Source organism: Triturus cristatus, chromosome 5_2 (assembly GCF_964204655.1).
Source record: "Triturus cristatus chromosome 5_2, aTriCri1.1, whole genome shotgun sequence".
NCBI lineage: Eukaryota > Metazoa > Chordata > Amphibia > Caudata > Salamandridae > Triturus > Triturus cristatus.
In genome coordinates, this window is record NC_140588.1 from 1,126,508,148 (window position 1) to 1,126,527,802 (window position 19,655).

The 19,655-nt window shown below is 44.5% G+C and overlaps 1 protein-coding gene across 1 annotated transcript in view; it reads left to right on the forward strand.

Moving 5' to 3' along the window:
- The window catches only part of LOC146829884 (fish-egg lectin-like), a 58,957-nt gene that overhangs the window by 34,240 nt on the left and 5,062 nt on the right, over positions 1-19,655 (forward strand). The window contains exon 2 of the mRNA XM_085606743.1: positions 310-549. Within this exon, the coding sequence (XP_085462869.1) occupies positions 310-549 (240 nt within the window). The remainder of the gene's footprint in view (positions 1-309; positions 550-19,655) is intronic.

The window sequence follows — 19,655 nt, forward strand, 5'->3', positions numbered from 1 at the left end:
AAAACTGACTCCTTGCTGCGCAGACCCTATTTTATCCGCACTGGCTTTCCTGACCAAACCTTAATGGCCTCCTTGCAAACTGGGGCAGGTTACCATAAACATAAGACCACCTCTCCCTGGAGCCAATGGGGTCACACCACTGGGCAAACTGGCAGTGGTGTACTTAGAGTTGTCTTCCTTGAAATTTCCATGAGAATCAAATATCCTTCACAAAAAAGAACATTAATAAATGACTTACACAGATGTTCCAATAAAATCACCAGCATTAACCTGGTCTAAAACTTTTGTCTCTTGAACTCTCTCTTCTAGGTCAGACTGTTCAACTGAACTGCCAGCAGGTGCCCGGAGCTCTCAAACAAATCGATGCCGGCAGCGGGCAGGTGTTCGGAGTGAATGCAAAGGACAAAATTTATACCCTCTACAATGGCGGCTGGACGCAGATCCGTGGTGCTCTCAAGCACATCACAGTGGGGGCTGCTGGAGTCTGGGGCGTGAACAAAAACAACAACATCTACAAACTAGTGGGCGGAGACTGGGAACAGACTGATGGTAGGTGTAAGACAAGGCTACTGCTATGGAATGAATTCATAAATTAAGATGGGTGGCTGTCTCGCGAATCCCCATAAACTGCAATGCCTCGACAAGCTTTCTTACATGAAGGGGAGCAGAACAGTCCGATAAGGTAAGGTCTCAACCTTTTATGCAAAAAAAGGAACGGTCCTAAACGTTTATGCAAAGTGCTTGTCGAGCGAGAATATGGAAGGCTGTGAGAACTGACCAGAAATAAGAGAATATGGCCAGCACAGTGTGTAGTTCCTGATACAAGCACCTTGTTTGAGCAATAATACATTTTAATTCTGTTCTATAACCCCTTCCCAGGACTAAGATATGCAGCGATACCTACCCCTTGTCCTTTCCCTGAGTGATATCCCCACAGTAGTGACAATGCGTGCACCGCTCACTTACTGTCTTGTCTGGAGTGAGTAGTCTCTGCACTCTACTGAACCCCGCTCCATCACTAGCCTTGATTGATTAGCAGAGACTGACATGAAACAGACTAGCCATGTGGAACCACCCTGCAGTGGCTGGAGTCAGATTAGTGTAGACCCATCCAGCCTTTGGGTCCAGCAGGGTTCTGTCTTAAAAGGCTTTTGTCTGTTATCTTCAGCCCTCTTTCAAGTGTGGCACAAGATCTCCAATCTGAATGTTACACAGTCTCCTTTGCTCCCGACCTTCTCAAAAACATTGAAACTACAAAAACGTTCCCACTTGAAGCACGATCCAATGATTCTTCTGCAGGCACCACCAATCAACCAGACCACGGATGAACACTGGAATCTCCCCCTGTTCCTCCTTTCTCTGGTACACCTGCTCTTTGCAGGCAGAGTACTTGGCATTGAAACATAGTGAACGTTCTTGCTGTAAGGAAGAGGTCCTCACACCCAGATTTTTCTGATGTTGTCAAAGCACTCCAGAGTACCAGGGGAGCCTTTCTCACATTTACAATGGGGGCAACCCTTCTGCAAATAATGGAATCGATGTGACGGTGGCACAGGTTCCATTAGCAACACCCAAGCGAGGCACATAAGGGGTAGTCCGTAACTTGTGCTTCCTTTACCAGTAGGACTTTGGGAGGGTAATTACCAAAGTCTCTTCTGCCCTCCTTTGCTCACTGGTTGTACTCAAACTACAGCTACCTCAAAGGGAGTGGTCAGGCTCCTCCTACTGCCACTTCTGGCCCGTGGGGCTTAGCGAGACACCAGGAAATCCACCAGCTGTCTGCACCTGAATGTTTAATTGGCTCAGTGCACTCAGCCGTTCAATTTCTTAAAGTGTTCATTCTAGGAGCAGCCCCAACACATTGGCTGAAAGGCCCCAAGCCTTCCTGACTGACAGCTGACTGCTTACACTCACTAATACTGTTTGCGGATATTTCACTGCGTTGAAAACACCAACACACTCTTGATACTGGTGTTTGCCCCACTGTGATTGCCTCTTTCTGTCATATTTTTTAGCGGGGAGTGCCCCCACCATACCCCTGCTCCCCTACAGGCATTTCTCCACCTACAACCACTGCACTATTTAACTATGAGCTACAGTGAAAATGGTGAAGTGTCTGTCGGCAGAAAGAACACTGCACGAAATCTGCAATCTATTCTATTATTCGAAATTTATAGAGCGCATGGTACCCAACAGGCCAACCCAGCGCTGGTAACGAGCATTAACAAATAGTACTACTTGCATGCCCTGAAAAAAACTAAAATAGTGTTGTGTAGTTCCTATAAAACCTGTACAGGATCTACGCGGTTGGACAGCATACACTGAAGGATTGGTGTCGGACTGATGCTGAACACCCCCACCGGGTATGTTGGCCTTCTGTATCAGCTAGCTCACATTGCCACTAGAATCTCCTCTTACCAAGGAGAGAATAGTTATTGGCAGCCATCGACCATGACAACCCTGAACCCTCAGGACCGTGGAAACGCCATACTACTTTATGCACAGTCACTCGTGCTTACTTAGTCTGTCTTAGTGACGTACACTGAATAAACAGGCTGGGCATAGGTATTTATTGAACAGTTGTCATTCTGGTGTAAAATATAGCAGCTGCAACAACCGTTATGCAGTAAAAAATATAAATGATTAGCAGTACTATGAAAGTAAATGGATGGTATAGCTGTACCATCTTGCAGTAATCATGAATACATACAAGTCTATAAAATACATGATAATATAAAGATGCGTACTCCTACAATGTCTCCCTAACTAGATGTACCTAAGTGTACCTAGCATGTGTGTAGGTGTTTAAGCCAAGAATCCCTCTAGGATAGAGTAAACCCCATTACCTGAAATGAGAGACTGTGTGACGTCGTCCTGGTCTTGAGTTGGGCGAGGGATGTTAGACCACTGCGAGCTGGAGTGTCTGCATGCAGGAACCTCAGCGTCTCTCTGGTCAGTGTGTCGGCCGGGAAGTCCTGGTCTCCTCTCCCTATCTTAACAAGATGTGATGCATATATACCCATAGGCGTCCCCAGGGGTCCTACCTTGCTGTATTACTGTGCCGGCCTAAGGATGACGTTGGGCCTGAACTTCACACATAGATTTTATACAGGAGCTGGTAGTCCTGCTGTGCTTCCAAGAATCCTCATGCATAATGTATAAGATTTTGAACTAGGGAAAACCCGCGTTCTGAATGCATGGTTGTATCTAGGTAAAAGGTCAGTCTTTGTAAACCGTTATAAGTGTAATGTAGGGAACAATATAGGTGAAGGGTAATGAAGTATCCTGGGCCTATATTATGGTACCTATATGGAATGTAACAATAGGAAGGTTTTCAAAGGGCTTTCTGAAGCTAATCTCTAACTGGTCAGGTCTAATATATGCAGGAAAAGCGTCCAGAGCTGGATTGCCAGATATGCAAAGGAACGTCCTGCGCATCTTGCTCTATTGATCCTTGGCACCTGCAGTAGTTTGAGACCCTTCTCGGAGTATAAGGAGTCCACAAATGCTGAATTAGCTGCCAACCTTTCTTATGAATGGCACAAGGAATTGGTAACCAGTGCAAGGCTTCTAACGCTGGTGCAGCTGATTAGTGCTTAGGAATTTTGTGGAGAACCCGCATGGTGGCATTCTGGACTACCTGAAGACATCTTGTCACTTATTTGGGGCTGCCTAAGTAGTGGGAGGTATACCAAAGGGGATGCTGGACGGAGCGCTTGAGCAAATCAAACACTCATCCCCAGTCAACTGATCTGGGTTTAATCCATCATCATTCTTTAGCCCACAGTAATGATACATTTTTTGTAATGATACATTCTGTGTACAAACATAAATGCTTCAATGTAGGCACCTCCATAATATCTTTCTTAACACTGAAATGCCAGTTGCTGTTTTTCAGACCAAATAAATTCCACATTTACCTTGTCAATTCCCCCAAAGGTTTCATTTTGGTGGAAACATTCCTCATGAAGTAACTATGATACACATCCCAATGAATTAGAGGAGTTGTTCTCTATTTTCTGGTGCAGAAGCATTGATGATAGCATCTACAATAGATGTAATGGGCACAACTCCATTACCAGACAAAGAATGGCTTAAATAATCCACAGAATTGTGGAACAATTTGCATTTTGAGCTCTTGAGAGTCAGGCCATGTTTTTGAAGCCTTCTACAAACTTCATTAATATGTTACAAAAGTTCATCCTTTGAAAATACCAACATATCATCTTGGAAACACTTGGAACAAAGCCCTTTGGACCGATGAAGCTAATGCAAATGGCATCCTTATGAATTGATATAGTCCATGTGGCGTAAAGAAAATGCAGTTAAATGTTTCGAGTCTTCGGTAAATTCAATCTGATGCTAGGCAGAGCTTAAATCTAATGTTGAAAATATTTTAGCATCTTCAAGCATACCAACCACTTTAACCCTCAGACCATAAACAATTGAGTAAAATGCTTTTTTTCCTCTATCCTCCCATCCTTTCCCGATCGATTGCGTTCATATAAGTCACACATCGTAACTTCCATCTTGTCCATGAAAGGGGAGGGTCTCCCTTATTTTGTAAAATTTCACAGAAGGCTCAAACTGCATGATGCATATTTCACTCTCCAAAGAAATTGAGGAAATAACCTTCAGGCACACAGATAAAAATAAGCCAAAGTAAATGAGATGGAACAGCAACAGCCCAACAACCAGTGTAAAATGATGTCCAATGGACTTATTTCCCCGTCCAACAATCCGTTTTTTAAGAAAAACAAGAAGCAGGAAATATTGTCCAGTGAACAGGAAGATAAGATCACTTTTGCAATAGAATTGCAGTTTATTCCTTGGACGACCGACATCCAATAAAATATATCGCAGTTCCCAGCAGTCAGAGCGCGTAATACATTTGATCCGTACTCTCGAGCAATCATCCAATGAGAGAGCACATCCGTGCACTCGACACAGGACGTAGTACACCTGAACCGGTCTCTCCGTGCTCACGAGCATGAGCAAGGTGACACGCTTATAAATGCTTCACCCGCCAATTAAACAGTGCACTCAAGCCGGTAACTCTGTGTCCTCGAGTGATCCCAAAATGGGCAAAGGTGGAAATGAAAGGTCAGCGAGTCTCCAGTAGTTGTACTAGTTCGTCGACTGTTATCACAAAAAGGTTCCTCGAAAGAATGAACGGGCAACCATAGTCACACGTGGAAATCGAAGATGAGTCCACAAATAGAGATGGTATTGTTCATGTGCCGCTATGATGCCAGATACACCTCTACAACTTGTCGCCAATTGTTGCAAAGTAGAAATTCAGGAGGAAGTTAACAGCTCTTCATTAGGGCAGATAGCATCTGCTTTCAGCCAGGCAGTCAAAAGAGGAATTAACCTAAGCATTCTACATTTTAATAGGAAACCATGGAGCCAGTTTCTCAGCTAAACATAATCAATACATGAACCACAATAGCCAATTTAATGTAAGATCAATACAACATCTCCATTCTCTATACCTTCCAGAGATTCTGATGAGCAATGTTTCTAGGTTCTTAGCCACTCCCTTTTCATTGAAAAGACTGAGATGCCTGCTGCAGCAACAGTGGAAAGAAAAAGGTCTGTCTTCTCTAAGTGTCTGGAGCTATCATATGTAAATAGATTGAAGATAAATGAGCTGAGAATTGATCCCTCCCTGAGGCACTCAAGCAAGAATAGGATGTACTGTTGAACACCCCTCACGTACCATAACATGAAAGGCGCATTATGCCGGGTAGCCAGCAGATGTACTGGGTCGCTGGCAAACAATCTTAATGAGCTTGTAGACCTGTGTGCCATACCCTGTGAAATGCTTTGGCTACAATTAGAAACACTACTCCAGTCGATCCGTTGATATTAAATCCACGACTTGCAATGATCTCAGCACGATGATCCATTGTGTATTTGGGAGCCTCTGGATTGCCGGGTTAGTTATTACATTTCATTCTGGTGCCCTGCGGTTTTCAGTGTTTTTACAAAACTTAGCACGTCATCTCTCATTTCTGAATGCTGACAGCGACTTGGTTTGGATCAGTGTGATTTCTGATGGTAACTCTGGTCTTAGTCCACGGTGCCATTTCATCAGTAAAGATAGACACTCCAGAGCACTGATGGGCATGTTGTGGCATCTCATGTTAAAAGGCTGATTCCTTCCTTGTGCAGTGATTAATCAGCCACTCTGCCCCCTTTCTACACAATGCCTACTGTGCCAATAAACTTTGTATGGGTATCATTACACCCGTAATTAACCTGCTTGTTCTTCAGGCCACTGTAAATGACGTGACTTTAGGATCAGGGCTACCAACTTTGGACCTGGAACCAGGTAGAAGTTCTGGTGTGGGCTCAATATTCTTTGGTCCTGGGCACATCACTTAATCTACCCTTCTCTAAGAAATTAGTGTGATCTGTTGCTCACATAAAGTGCTCAAATGCCCTTGGACAGAATTTGTGCACACGGGCAAGACAGTGGAGCATGGAGGTTGCGCAGAAGCATACTGTGCTTGAGAGCTTTGAATGCCCCGGATCCAGTCTGGCACATGGGATAACTCTACTGGTGATTAATTTGGAAGGAGATAGAGTATCCACCAGAAATATCATTGCAGCAGGTAAGTAACTTTTTCTTCTGATGGATATTTGTATCCGCAGATTTCTCACCTGTAGAATAGATTACAAAGCCATAACCTACTGTAGGAGGAGCTGGTGGATGGTTATACAAGGCAGTCCTGTAAGACAGACCTGGTAAAGTGGCAGTCCTTGCGCACTTCCCAATCCAGGCAGTAATATTTGGAGAAAGTGTGTAGATGTCCACATAGCTGTCTTGAATATCTCTGCAATTAGCACTCCTCTTGCAAGAGTGTAAGTGGTAGATTTGCCCAGGTAGAATGGTCCCTCATCCCTTCTTGAGATTTCTTTCTGGCTTAAAAGGAGCAAGTCTTGATGCAGAGGATGATCCACTGGGATCGGGCTGTATTCTGCACCACTTTGCCTTAATTTCCACAAAAGTATTCCATGAAGAGCTGGTCATCCAGTTGTGTTTTCCATCTGCCGACTAGGTAGAAGCTCACTGCTCGCTTAGGATCCAACTGGGCAAATGCGCCTCCTATGTGGGATGGAGAGGGGCAGAAACAGTTGGGAGGGTGATAGACTGGTTCAAATGGAAAGCAATAACTATTTTTTGCTGGAAAGCAGTCTAGTTCAAAATACCAACTTGTCTGGATGCAAGGAGGTGAATGCTGGACGAGAACTAAGAGCTTCGAGTGCACTCACCTGTCTGGCCAAAATAATAATGACCAAACACACAGTTTTTAGAGTCAACATGCTTAAGAGAAAACCGTGCAGGGGCTCAAGCAGACTCACCATGAGAAATTACTACATTAATGTTCCATTAAGTCACATCAAAGGAGGTTGGAGGATACAGATTTGTCAATCCCTTTAAAAGACATATCACAGTTGGAGACCTGAACAACTAAGCGTTGTCTGAAGTCAGGGGAACGCCGACAACACAGCCAAATTCATCTTGACAATCTCTGCTGCTTATCCCTGCTATAAAGCTACAAGTGGTTCCGTTGGGTAAGTACCACGGAGTACTGGTTCAGAACCTGATTATTTCTTTCACAATCAATAGTGAGTTTGTACTAGACTTTTATAAATGTACCACACCTCAGTAAGTTTTTATAAAAATATATATATATTTATTAAATTATTTGTTTTGTTTCTCTATTTTTCTCGCCAATTGTGTAAACAATTGTATACAAACAAATAATACCAATGGGCGCTGTCTGACAAAGAAAACACAATTCAATGGGTGACTGTGATGACATATTAGGGCAAATGGGTGACCTTTCAAATTCAAACAATTAACAAGACAATAACATACATTCTCCATCCTTTTCAGGTCTTTCACTTTAGCTAATCCTATGTTTTTTAAAAATAATTGCTATAGTGAGCCAGGACATGAGATGGTTGTACGTCGACGTTTCAACACTGTATACATAAATCTATATATGTGTTTGTAGATAAATCAAGTAGGGTCTTCTTCTTCAGGACACTTGAAGGAAGTGCCACAGCCTATTCAAAGGATAATGACATTCTTATTGGTATGGTGTGGAATAAAACATTTACAATGTGTGAGCCGCCATACTCTTGGGGTACTCACCCTTGGTGGTTGGGAATTCGCAAGATTAAATCTAGTAATTCCTCTGAGCCAGGAAGGAGTTCTAATTCAAAGATCATCTGCAAAATTATGAGATTGCCAGTTACTTTCTGCATCCCTACATGTGTATAGCTACTACTCTATGCAGATGCTGCATCCGTTACATGTACTTACCAATCAACCAGCTTTTCAAACTTTAGTTGTGTACCTGTAATGAGAGGAAAAGACTAAGTGTACTCCTCTCCCTTTAATAAAACAATTTCACACATGAACTCCCAAAGATGACCCCTCAATGTATGGCCTTAGAAACTCACCCCTCTGGATGTGCTCGTCGGCCTCCAGGGGGTGGTGGGTTCAAAAGTATTCAGTCCATAGAGATCGTCATGTATTGATGCCAAAGTCCATCAGGGCTTGCTTCCCAAACCTCCTTAAATACTGGAGGCAATATGGACATAAAATTAATTCAAGAAACTAAGCGCTCAGTGGTGCAAAACTACATGCTCCCGCCTACCCTCATTCCAACAAGAGTCATAGTCTTCTTACCTGTATTCTCAAGTGTCTCTCACCAACTCGTGGTCAAGTGAGCTGCGGCTGGTGTTCCCTGCTTAAATGGATTGCGGGGGCACAACGTGACGATGTCACATGGCCATGTGAGGTCTGCTGTCCGTGAATGTTAACGTGGCGGCCATCTTGACCTCTATTGCCCCGTCAGGATACACATGAGTTTGGAAGCAGTGCGGTGAAGCGAATGGTAACTACCGCAGCCCCAAAGGAAAGAAATACATTTTCTTGATAGACTCATGTCTAGCAGAGGCTTGTGATAATGTGAGCCGCGGCTGGAAATTCTTAATTCTATAGATCAGTGCTTACATCATGTGACAATGTCACATGGTCCAAAAGAGGTCTGACACCCGTCACTAGAAACATGGCAGCCATCTCAACCTCTGTTCTATCATATAGAGTGTAAGGGGTCAATGATGTGGCAAATGACTACTCACGCCCCGAATGGAACAAAACAATCACTAGAGAAATGCGCAACACCCGCTCGTGGTTGTGCGGGTTTAGAAGAACATTAGGGATTTTGCGCACGTAAATAAAAACGTGTCAGCCTTCTTGACATCTCTTCCCCCTCACTGATAAAGAAGGTTAAACAAACACATGTCAGAGGGTCATACAAAAAGGAGTGACTGGGGCCTATGAATGATTTAACAAATACATTCACAAGATTACAAACTGGCACATGAGCCAGGGCATACAGCAGGGTTGTGTATGTCAAGAGCATGTCCCTCTAAACATGACCCCTTGATGAATCAAATGGTTAGAAAACCACGGCATAGTCGATTACCCGCGACCCGGTTATGTCATTTTAATGGTGGTGGCAGTTCACATCAAAGGTTGCATAACCAAGGGGTAGTGTAAATAGGTCATGCATGGCAGTTACGTATCAGATATCCATTTCCTCAACCTCGTTTAAACCAGTACTTACTGAATCCAAGACATGTATCCACTTGCACTCCCTGGTGTTGAGTTTAGACTCTATGTCTCCTCCTTTCGGGTCTTGTGTCACTTTCTCAATGACCCACCACCTTAGGCTTTCCACTGAGTGGTTTTCTTCATGGAAGTGATCCACCAGAGGCGCCCGGATGCAATGCTACAAGATGCGTTGCTCAACCTTTTTCTTTGTTTGGCCTACTTAGATCCTATTGCAGGGACACCTTATTGCATATATAACCTCCTTAGTGTTGCAGTTGGTTTGATGGTGTGCTGTGTATGTACGACCCAAGTGATCAAAGTTCCTGCCTTCCGTGTTAAGTTCACAGGCCTTGCAAAGCCCACACTTAAAATGCCCTACAAGTGGTTGGAGATGCAGTTGTGTGCGAATGTCGGAATTCTTCTCAGTTTTCAAGAAGGAACTCACCTCATAATCACAGATGTTTTTGCTCCTTCTGAAATCAAAGAGAGGTTTCTTGTGAGATTAGCGAGCTCCTGATCCATGTGGAAGGCACGGAAAAAAGGGAACTGATGTTTTGTGCTGGGGTGGATGTTATATGGCTTCGGTGAGGTCATCTGCTGCCATTTCTGGTGTTGGCACAAAGCCAGCATCACCTGCTGGTGATGTGAAAGCTTTGAAGTTTAGGAAGCAGTCTGGCGCCTTGGAAAATTCTACAGGTGAGGAATCTGCAGGTAGATGTATCCATCAGAAATTATATATATACATGTGTCTGTGTAGATGTTTATGTACGAATATTAATGCGTGTTTACAAAAATATAAATTTCCACTCAAAACCACAGTTAAAAAAATTATGGTTTCAAAACATAAATAAACTATGAAAATTGGCCACTTGTGTCTTACTGTGCAAATATTAACGTCCTCAATGACCGTTTGTTAGAAATGGGGGTCTCTAGTTGGCAATGGCTGGCCACTGTCCAAGTAGGGACCCTTCTTCTTGAAATTCTGCAAAAATAGTTCAAAGTGTGCAAAGAGGAGTTCAGTTCAAGGCAGTGGTCTCTGCGACCCTTTTACTCACAAAATACCTGGATTCTGTAGCAAAGCAACCAAAATGTCGCTAAGGAGTTGTAGCGATGATTTTCCTCACGCGTGACCAGCGATGCGTTGAATCCTTGCCGCAAGGGAGGATAATGCTCTGATCTTCGTGCAGGACAAAGCGACAAACTTCTCCACGCTAAGCCGGCGATGCATTGAAATCCTTGCCGCCAAGGGAGGGGGATGCGCTGAGCCTATTGCGTGTACGATCTTGTTGCGATCAAAAGAAATGGCACCCCGCGAGGGAGCGACGATCCTGATGCGGTGCGATGAAAATGGCTGCGCTGCGATGTCGTGAAGCGATTAACGCAATGCAATGAACTTTGGTTAGCGAGCACTTGGAGGCCCGCAAACATGCGATGCGATAATCTTTGGGTTAGCGAGCAGTTGGCAGCCCGCAAACGCGTGATGCGATGATCTCCGGTAGCGAGCACTCAGCGGCAGCAGCGCAATGATTTTCCATACGCTTTTCAGCTGTGGCGACTCGCAAACGGGCGTTAGCGACGATTTTCAGCACTCTCTTCTCTGTAGTAGAACTAGAGGCCCTGGAACTCACAGGAGCCTCTCCTGCAGATAGAAATCCTCGCTGGGAGGAAACAGGAGGCTGGTGGTGGAGTCTGATGTGCCTGAGACTCCAGCAGGAGGCTAGCTCTCTTCTAGCCCTTGGGTGATTGCTGTAGCAAGCTAAAATAAAAGTTCCTTCAAAGTTCTTTTCCTCTACTTCCAAGTCCAGTAGTAACCACTGCAGGCCAGTCCAAGAAACAGCACACAAGGACCAGGACAGTCCTCTCCTGCAGATTCTTTCAGTTACACGGACATTGGGTTCTTCTTGTAGTCCAGGAGCAACACAAATTGTAGGGGTTTTAGCACAGATATTTATACCCCAAATGTCTTTGTTCTCAGAAGCTACAAGTCACTGACCCCAGCCAGAACCAGTTCTGGTCAGCCCTGGAGCCCTTTGTTTACCAGGCTGCATCCTTCCTTTCAGAAAGAGGGGGTCTGCCTTCAGACGCACAGTGGGAGGTGGAGCCAGCATTCACCTTGCCAGGCACAGCCCTATTCAAGTGCAGGAGCTAACCCTCCCCTCACTCCAAGGCAGATCTCTCTATGCAACCCAGGTCTGACTCAGTCTGCCCTGTCCCTCCAAAACCAGACATCCAATACACGTAATAGCAGAGCACACTGGAAGGCTTAGGCAAGAAAATACCTACTTTCTAAAAGTGGTATTTTCAAACACAGAATATAAAAATAAACTTCACTAAAAGATGTATTTTAATATTCTGAGCTCAGGCACACTAAATTCGTTTTTCTACCATGTTCTTTGGGTCAGTTAGGACTATAGAATGTAATAGCCAAACCTCCCATTCTGGCCTATGGAGAGCAGGTAGCCTTACAGTAGTGAAAAACGAAATTGGGTGTAATTCACTACTAGGACATGCTACACACATCAGAGCATGTCCTACCTCACACATACAATGCACCCTACCATAGGGGTGGCTTACATGATGCCAAGGGAAGGTTCAGGGGCTGAGAACTGGGGGCACTTCACAGCCAAGATGGCAGTTCTAGACTGCACACAGACACTGCAGTGGCGGGTCTGAGACACACTTTACAAGCTGCTTCTGTGGGTGGCGCAAACCAGCGCTGCAGGCCCACCAGCAGCATTTGGTTTACCAGCCCTGGGCACACACAGGCCACGCTACTAGGAACTAACCGGGTAAACCAAATAAGCCAATCATGGATATACCAATTCACATGTTATATTTACACAGGGAGCATTTGCGCTGTGGCACTGAATGGCAGTGGCACAGCGCCCAGAGCATCTATTACCAGCAAAAACAGAGGAGACACAGCGAAAAATGGAAGGGAGACTCACGCTAGTGGTGCCAAGTCTAACACCGTTCATGACCTCACTCCTGTCAAAGATTACATGATAAATGTCATCATCTGTGGCAATGTTGACATCACTTATCAATGTGCGACTACACTCAGTACCTGTGCACTCAGCCTCTGCCGTCGATGGCCTTCAGCAGTGAGCAACAGGAGATGGGCTCATGGCTTGGCCAACCCACTGAGCAGCCACCTACAGCAGCACGTGGTCTTGTGCCATAAGTGATGGAATTGACCTTAGGGTTTGGCCTATGGCTAGACCTTGCAGCATACCCAGTGTGTGGCTAAAACACCATTGTGCATGGTGAAAGGCCATGTGCAGTGGAGTTTGGAACAGATCCTGCCCTCTGAACCTGTCCTGCTGCCAAACTCGCCTATTCGTAGCCTTTGGCTGTAGCCAGTCCCTGCAGTCAACCTTCTATTATCCAACCACACGTGCACACTGCCTTTGACAGGGTGCGGCCAATCCACTGTGCAACTCTAAGCTGTGTAACGAGGGTTGGCAGCAACTGGCCCTGTGCAGACCTTTTCCACTCCAACCAGATGTTTATGCCCTTTGGCTTCATTGACTTAAAAATGAGCATTCACAAATTTAATAAAAATTGTTTACAGGATCTCTGAATTGCAAGAGAAACCTTGTTTATTTTATTTTATGAGCAGGATTTGCCGCATCAATGGGCGAGGAGATGCTACTATGCCCCTCATGTCCATCATGGCACTTTTTTCAGAATGCAGGTTCGGTGTCTGGCATCCGGTAATGGATGTGGCAATAAATATTTTTACTTGCAGTCAGTCAATCAAAATGACAGAATTTGTATAGTAAAAAGAGAAAAATGTTCCCTCATCCAATCAGTTAAGTTTAATTTTCAAAACTATCATCAGTCAAATTTTCTGAGGATCCAGATCTGAGGAGAGACCTCAAGTTAATGAGCCAGATTAAGGGGCAGATTTATGTTGCCTGGCGCATCCCTGCAAATCAGCAAGGATGCGCCAGGAATGATGCGTCACGCAAGTTTACCCTTGTGCCACACATGATGCGCCGCATTTATAATGCGGCGCATCATGGCGCAGGAATAAACAGATGCGTGACGCATCCAATGGCGTAAGGTTGGCGCAGTGCTTCAGTTGCGTCGCAAGCGCGACGCAACTCCAGCACTGTTCCAACCAACCCTATCCCTAACATGGTGCGTCAAGCCTTACGCCTGCTTCAAGCAGGCGCAGGGTTTTGGCGCATCAGCGTTGGGAAAGTGACTCAGTCAAATCTTATAGATTTGACTGAGTCACTTTTCAGGGGCGTTCCTGCGACGGAACGCCCCCCCCTATGTCGACACGCCCACGTGAAACCTGACGCAGGTTTTACGTGGCGCAGGGCTTTACATCATGACGCATCTCCATAGATGCGTCACGATGTAAATATGGCGCAACGTGGCGCAGGGTTTACACCGCCGCTGCGTCACAAAAGTGACGCAACGGCGGCGTAAAAGTGGCGCATCTCCGACATAGATCTGCCCCATAGTTCTGAGCCCCCATCACCCTTTTATAACAGAAATTTCCCGAAAAACCTAGTAAACAGATTTAACCTGTTGCAAAAAACTGCTGTCAATCAGTTTTCGAATTTAAAATTTTTAAACTTGTATTTATGGCTAACTTGCAGTGGTTATTGAAAAGGTTATTTTTGTTTTGGAAATATTCCTCACACTATCTGATAAGTCTGCATGAAATTTGTCAGAAAATTAGGACATTGCCCTTAGTTTTGTTTTCACGTTTCGTGCAAATCTGCAAAAGTGAGTCAAAATTAGCAAGAATTCAGAAAGTTTTAGTTTTCTGTTTGACAAACCCGCATGAAATTGTAGAAAATATGGGGCATATCAGCAACAACCGGCGATAATTATCGCTAAGCGCACTTACCGCTAGGATAATTATCGCCGGCTAGCGTGGATTTTTATCGCTGAGATAGCGTGCTATTAGCAACGCTTATCTCCTCAGCGATAAAAATCCTAGCGCTAACTGCCTAACGTGAGATTATCGCTAGAAACCCAGCCATAATCTCACGCAATGTGGTGTTAGCTTGCTGATGGGGACTCACAAACTTAGCCATGATATCCACCTTTCATAGGATATCATGGCTAAGTCAGTCCTGCTGCAGGCGTAAGGAAAGTAGAGATAACAGGGGTTCTCGCTACTTTTCTTGCCGCTATGCTTCATAGGGTGGGGCTGTCATGTCAGGTCAGGAACGCCCACTTTGCATCTCATTAGAGATGCAAAGCTGGGCGTTAGGAATACCCACGCTAAAGCAAGGTTTCATGCGTTAGCGTGACCTTGCTAATTAGGCGATAAAATTATCGCTGCTTTCCGGCAAAAAACGGCCAAAAAAGCGGCGATAATTTCTTATCGCCAGCTTGTAAATATGCCCCTAAATTCTTTCAGCTTAGAAGTATGCTAAGTATTGTGCAGATCTATCACGGCCTAAAATTAAAGGGATCATGTGTCAGAAAAATAATGGTTTCCAATTTAGGTCCGACAAGACTTTGCTACAGACACAACTACTTAATAGAATTACACCAAATTTGACATAAAGATAGAAAGTTACATGGCATAGACCCTTTCTGTGGTTTCTTGTAAATCAGTTCTGGAGTTTTAGAAATATTTGCTGTACAGAACATTGTTGGGTTAATTTTAGGTATATCTTGATAGCTAAGTTCCACATTATTTACAGACCCTAAAAATCTAAAAAACCAAATCTTATTGGACAAGGGAACTTTTCTGTTGTAATCTTAGAGGGTTTGTATTTTCCCTTTGTACATTCTGCCTCCCCCTCCCCTCGTACTCCAATAGAACCTTCCCCTGAGAGCTTACGATAGAATGTTCAGTAACAACACTGGTGATGACCTGCGAAGGGGGCAGCTGACCATCTCCCCTTTGATTATTCTCTCCTGTTCCTGCCTCCTCATACTGGACTGGAACGTCTTCTGGTGTCCTGGTTTGGGACTTTCTTTGTGATTAAGCGTCATTTTCATACAGATAACTCGTGAGGGAAGTGCTGTTGGCCTTTGGTTCCAGCGTACAAGTCTGACTAGAAGTGCTTTCCCACCGTGATGTTCCGCTACGACTTTCTTGTGAGTGGTCGTTGTGGGACTTTTCCTCCTAACGCTAGTCTGGTTGTGCAGCGAACTCCCCGATTCCCGCGGAAACGGAATGGTATTCTTCTGCCTTCCTTCAGTGGAGCACCCGGTGTCTGCCAATGGACGTCCTGCCTGTGTTCTCCAGCGCATCAACCTCCAGGGGACCGGTCCTTACGGCAGCTTCTTCCCAAGCGTCTCCGGCGCACCAACCGCAGGAAAGCCTGCTTTTCGGCTTGTTTCAAGCGCTGCTGGAGGATTTTGCCCGGCGATCCTGTGTGGCCTCCTCCTAAAGTAAGGTCTATTTACTGTTGCCTTAACGGCTCACCTGGGTGCCTTGTCGAGTTCAGCCTACACTGTGACACGCTCACTCCTGCGTGTCACTTGGAGTTTCATAATTACATGTGTGGCCTCATCCTCATGTAATTGTAATTGCTGTTGCCTTAGGGGCTCTCCTGGGTGCCTTTTTGAGTTCAACATATACTGTGACACGCTCACACTTGCATGTCAGTTGTGGTTTTCCGTATTACGTGACAGCCTCAGTTAAATTTCGGTGTGTTTGTGGTTATACACACCTCTCGTTGTACTTTCTGCACCAGGGTATGACATTTTGTTTCGTGCCCTTACAGTCTTTCCTCCTGGTTCCTGCTGGATAGCATAATGTACTAGTATTTTTCCTGGGGTATTTCTTTTTCTCCCAGAAACTCCCACTTTTTCTGTCTTACGTGCCCTCTCTCCAGCTCCAACATGGGCACCCCTAGTATTAGCCAACCACCGTCCTTCTTGAATGTTTGTGGAGACCCTGAAATTCACTGGAAGGATTGGACAACATTTTTGAGTCTTACCTGATTGCAATGGGAGGAGAGAAAGATATTTTACTACATAACTTAGGTGTTCATGGACGCAAAGTTTACGAAACGTTACCGGAACCAGAATTGGATGATGATGACGATCTAGATGCATATGATATTACTCTTATGAAGTTAGAGACACATTTTGGGGACAAAATCAACGTGGTACTTGAACGCCACAAATTCTTTAGCAGAGTACAGGGGAAGAATGAATCCATCAACAATTATATTGCAGCTTTAAGAGGACTCACACAATTACGTGAGTTTGGGGATCTCAATGACTCCCTTAAAAGAGACCAACTCATCAGGTGCACAAACAGCAACAGAGTGCAAGAAAAACTTCTCGCTAAAAACGCCTCACTCAAGGATGCTATTGCTATAGCACAGTTGATTTAGCATACTGCTAAGTGTGTTAAAGAAATGAAAAATAAAGAAGAGACTGTAGCGTCTGTACAAGTTGAAGCACATAACAGCAAAGTACTCAAAGTATCCAACAAAGAGGGCACTAAAGAAGTTTCTACCTATAAGTCTAGCAAGGAGGATCATGGATTAAAATGTTTTAGATGTAGAAGCAGTAACCACCTAGCTAACAGCCCCTTATGTACAGCTCGTGGAGTCGTGGGTAAAAAATGCAACATAAGGGGGCACTTAGCTAGGGTGTGTAGAGACGGAGCAAGTAATACTATCAATGTAGTCAGTGTAAATGAGGAACCACGACCAAAATTTATATTCCAATTAAAAGACAGTGATGGTGATCCAAACCTAATTACCCGAAGTGTATAGTATTCTTAGACAACAAACCCTTAGAAATGTATGCCGACTCTTGCTCCCCGTTCATGTTAGTAAACCTTAAGGACTTTGTGAAGTCTTTGGGTCTTAGCAAGACCATATTAAACCCTCCAGATATTTCACCAGAAGGGTACAGTAGAGACCCCATACCACTAGTGGGCATGGTTAATAGCCACATAGAGTTTAAAGGAAGAACCACGGTGGGTAGGGTGTATGTAGTTGAGAGTGGAGCAAATCTTCTAGGATGGCAACATCAGAAAGAGTTGGGAATCATATTAGACCCTAATGCAAGAACCAAGTCATTCTAGTTGACATTCCCAATAACAACAGGCTCCTGCAGGAAGCTTTTCCTAAACTGTTCACGGATGAGCTGGGTAAACTAAAGGACTTTCAGCACAAAATCAAGGTTAGCCGAGGCGCAAAACAAGTAGCACACAGGGCACGCCCAGTACCTCTCCGCCTTAGAGAAACTCTTAAGGATGAATTAGATAAATTATGTGGGATGGGTGTCATCCAACCCATAGAAGCTTCAGAATGGCTATCCCCCTTTGTTTTAGCTTCTAACGCCAACGGTCATGGTATCCGCGTATGTGTGGACCTCCGCAGTCTCAACAAAAGTATCTGGGTAGAGAGATTTCCTCTCCCCAACATAAACGAAATGCTAAGCACCATGGGAAAGGCATGTTTTTTTTCAGTCATTGATCTGTCGATGGCCTATCATTAAGTAGAACTTCACCCTGAGTCAAGGCCGTTGACAGCATTCTCCTCACCCTTTGGGGCTTACATGTTTGTTAGAATGCCATTCGGCCTTGCCTCAGTGGCTTCCATCTTCCAAAAGTAATGCAACACATTCTGAATGGCGTTAATAATACCCTCTGCTTCCAAGATGATATATTGATGTATGGGTCAATGGAGGAAGAGCATGATGTCACCCTCAACACAGTTTGCCAAAGACTCTCTGATGCAGGGTTAACAGTGAAACTGGACAAATGCAAGATCAAAGTCACGTCAGTTGACTATTTGGGGCACACTATTTCCAAAGATGGTTTTAGGCCCAAGAACAGTTTAATCCAAGCAGTCAAGGAAGCTCCTTACCCATCCAATAAAGATGAGCTCAAATAATTTCTTGGACTGGTAGAATACATGTCCAAATTTGTGAGAAACTTTGCTGATTTGTGTGATGGGTTACGTGTCCTCCTAAAGAAAAGCACAGAGTTTGTATGGGAAGAAAAACATAACGATTTGGTAGACAAAATAAAACAAAAGATTCTTGAATCATCTGCCCTAGGAACGTTTGACGGTTCTAACTACAGATGCATCTGGAAAAGGGTTGGGAGCCATGCTCTCTCAAAAGGGAGAAGGGACAGAAACTGTCATTGCTTTTGCATCCCGTTCCCCCAGCTCCTCTGAACGGAACTACTCAGTCATCGCGCGGGAAGCGTTGGCATGCTTCTGGGCAGTTCATCATTTTACATTTTTCTTGTGGGGCATAAAGTTTGTTATACGTACTGACCACAAGCCAATAACCTTCATGTTCTCATCTAAAAATGTCCTAAACAAATCCCCATGGTTAAACAAATGGGTCCTGGGTCTGGAAAATTACTGCTTTAAGGTAGAATACGTTCCAGGACCCGAGAATGTGGTTGCAGACTACCTATCCAGGGCTCCTCTTGTGGTCAGTGATAGTGAGGGACTGTTAGATGTTCCCATTTTGTCCTTGCATCTCCCCTCACTTACAAAAGAGGAATGGGATCAGTGTACTAAAATAGACAAAGATATGGAGGTTCTTTAAGATTTTATCATCAATGGTTGGCCCAAAAGTCGATCTGAAGTTCCAGATTCTGTCAAAGACTATTTGGAGGTCAGGTATGAATTATCTCCCCCGTCCGACAGGATATATCGCGGTGAGAAAATTATTCCACCCACGGAGTTGAGGAACAAAATAATCGACTTAGCCCATGAGGGGCACTTAGGCAGGAGCCTCACAAAAAACAAAGTCAGAAGTTGTTTCTGGTTTCCTAAATTGGATTCAATGGTCGAACTCAAGGTCAAAGAATGCACCAGCTGTGCTAAAAGCGACAAAAGCAAAGTTCTTCATAAAGCTCCCCTTTCCCCTGTCAGTGTGCCGGAAGAACCATGGACCAAACTGGCCATGGACATAATTGGTCCGATGGATGTTTTGGGACCCCAGAGAAAGTTCGTTTGTTCTCGTTGATTACACCTCCCATTGGGTAAATTTCAAATTTACACCGTCCACCACGACAAACAATCTCATCTCTTTCTTAAGAAATATT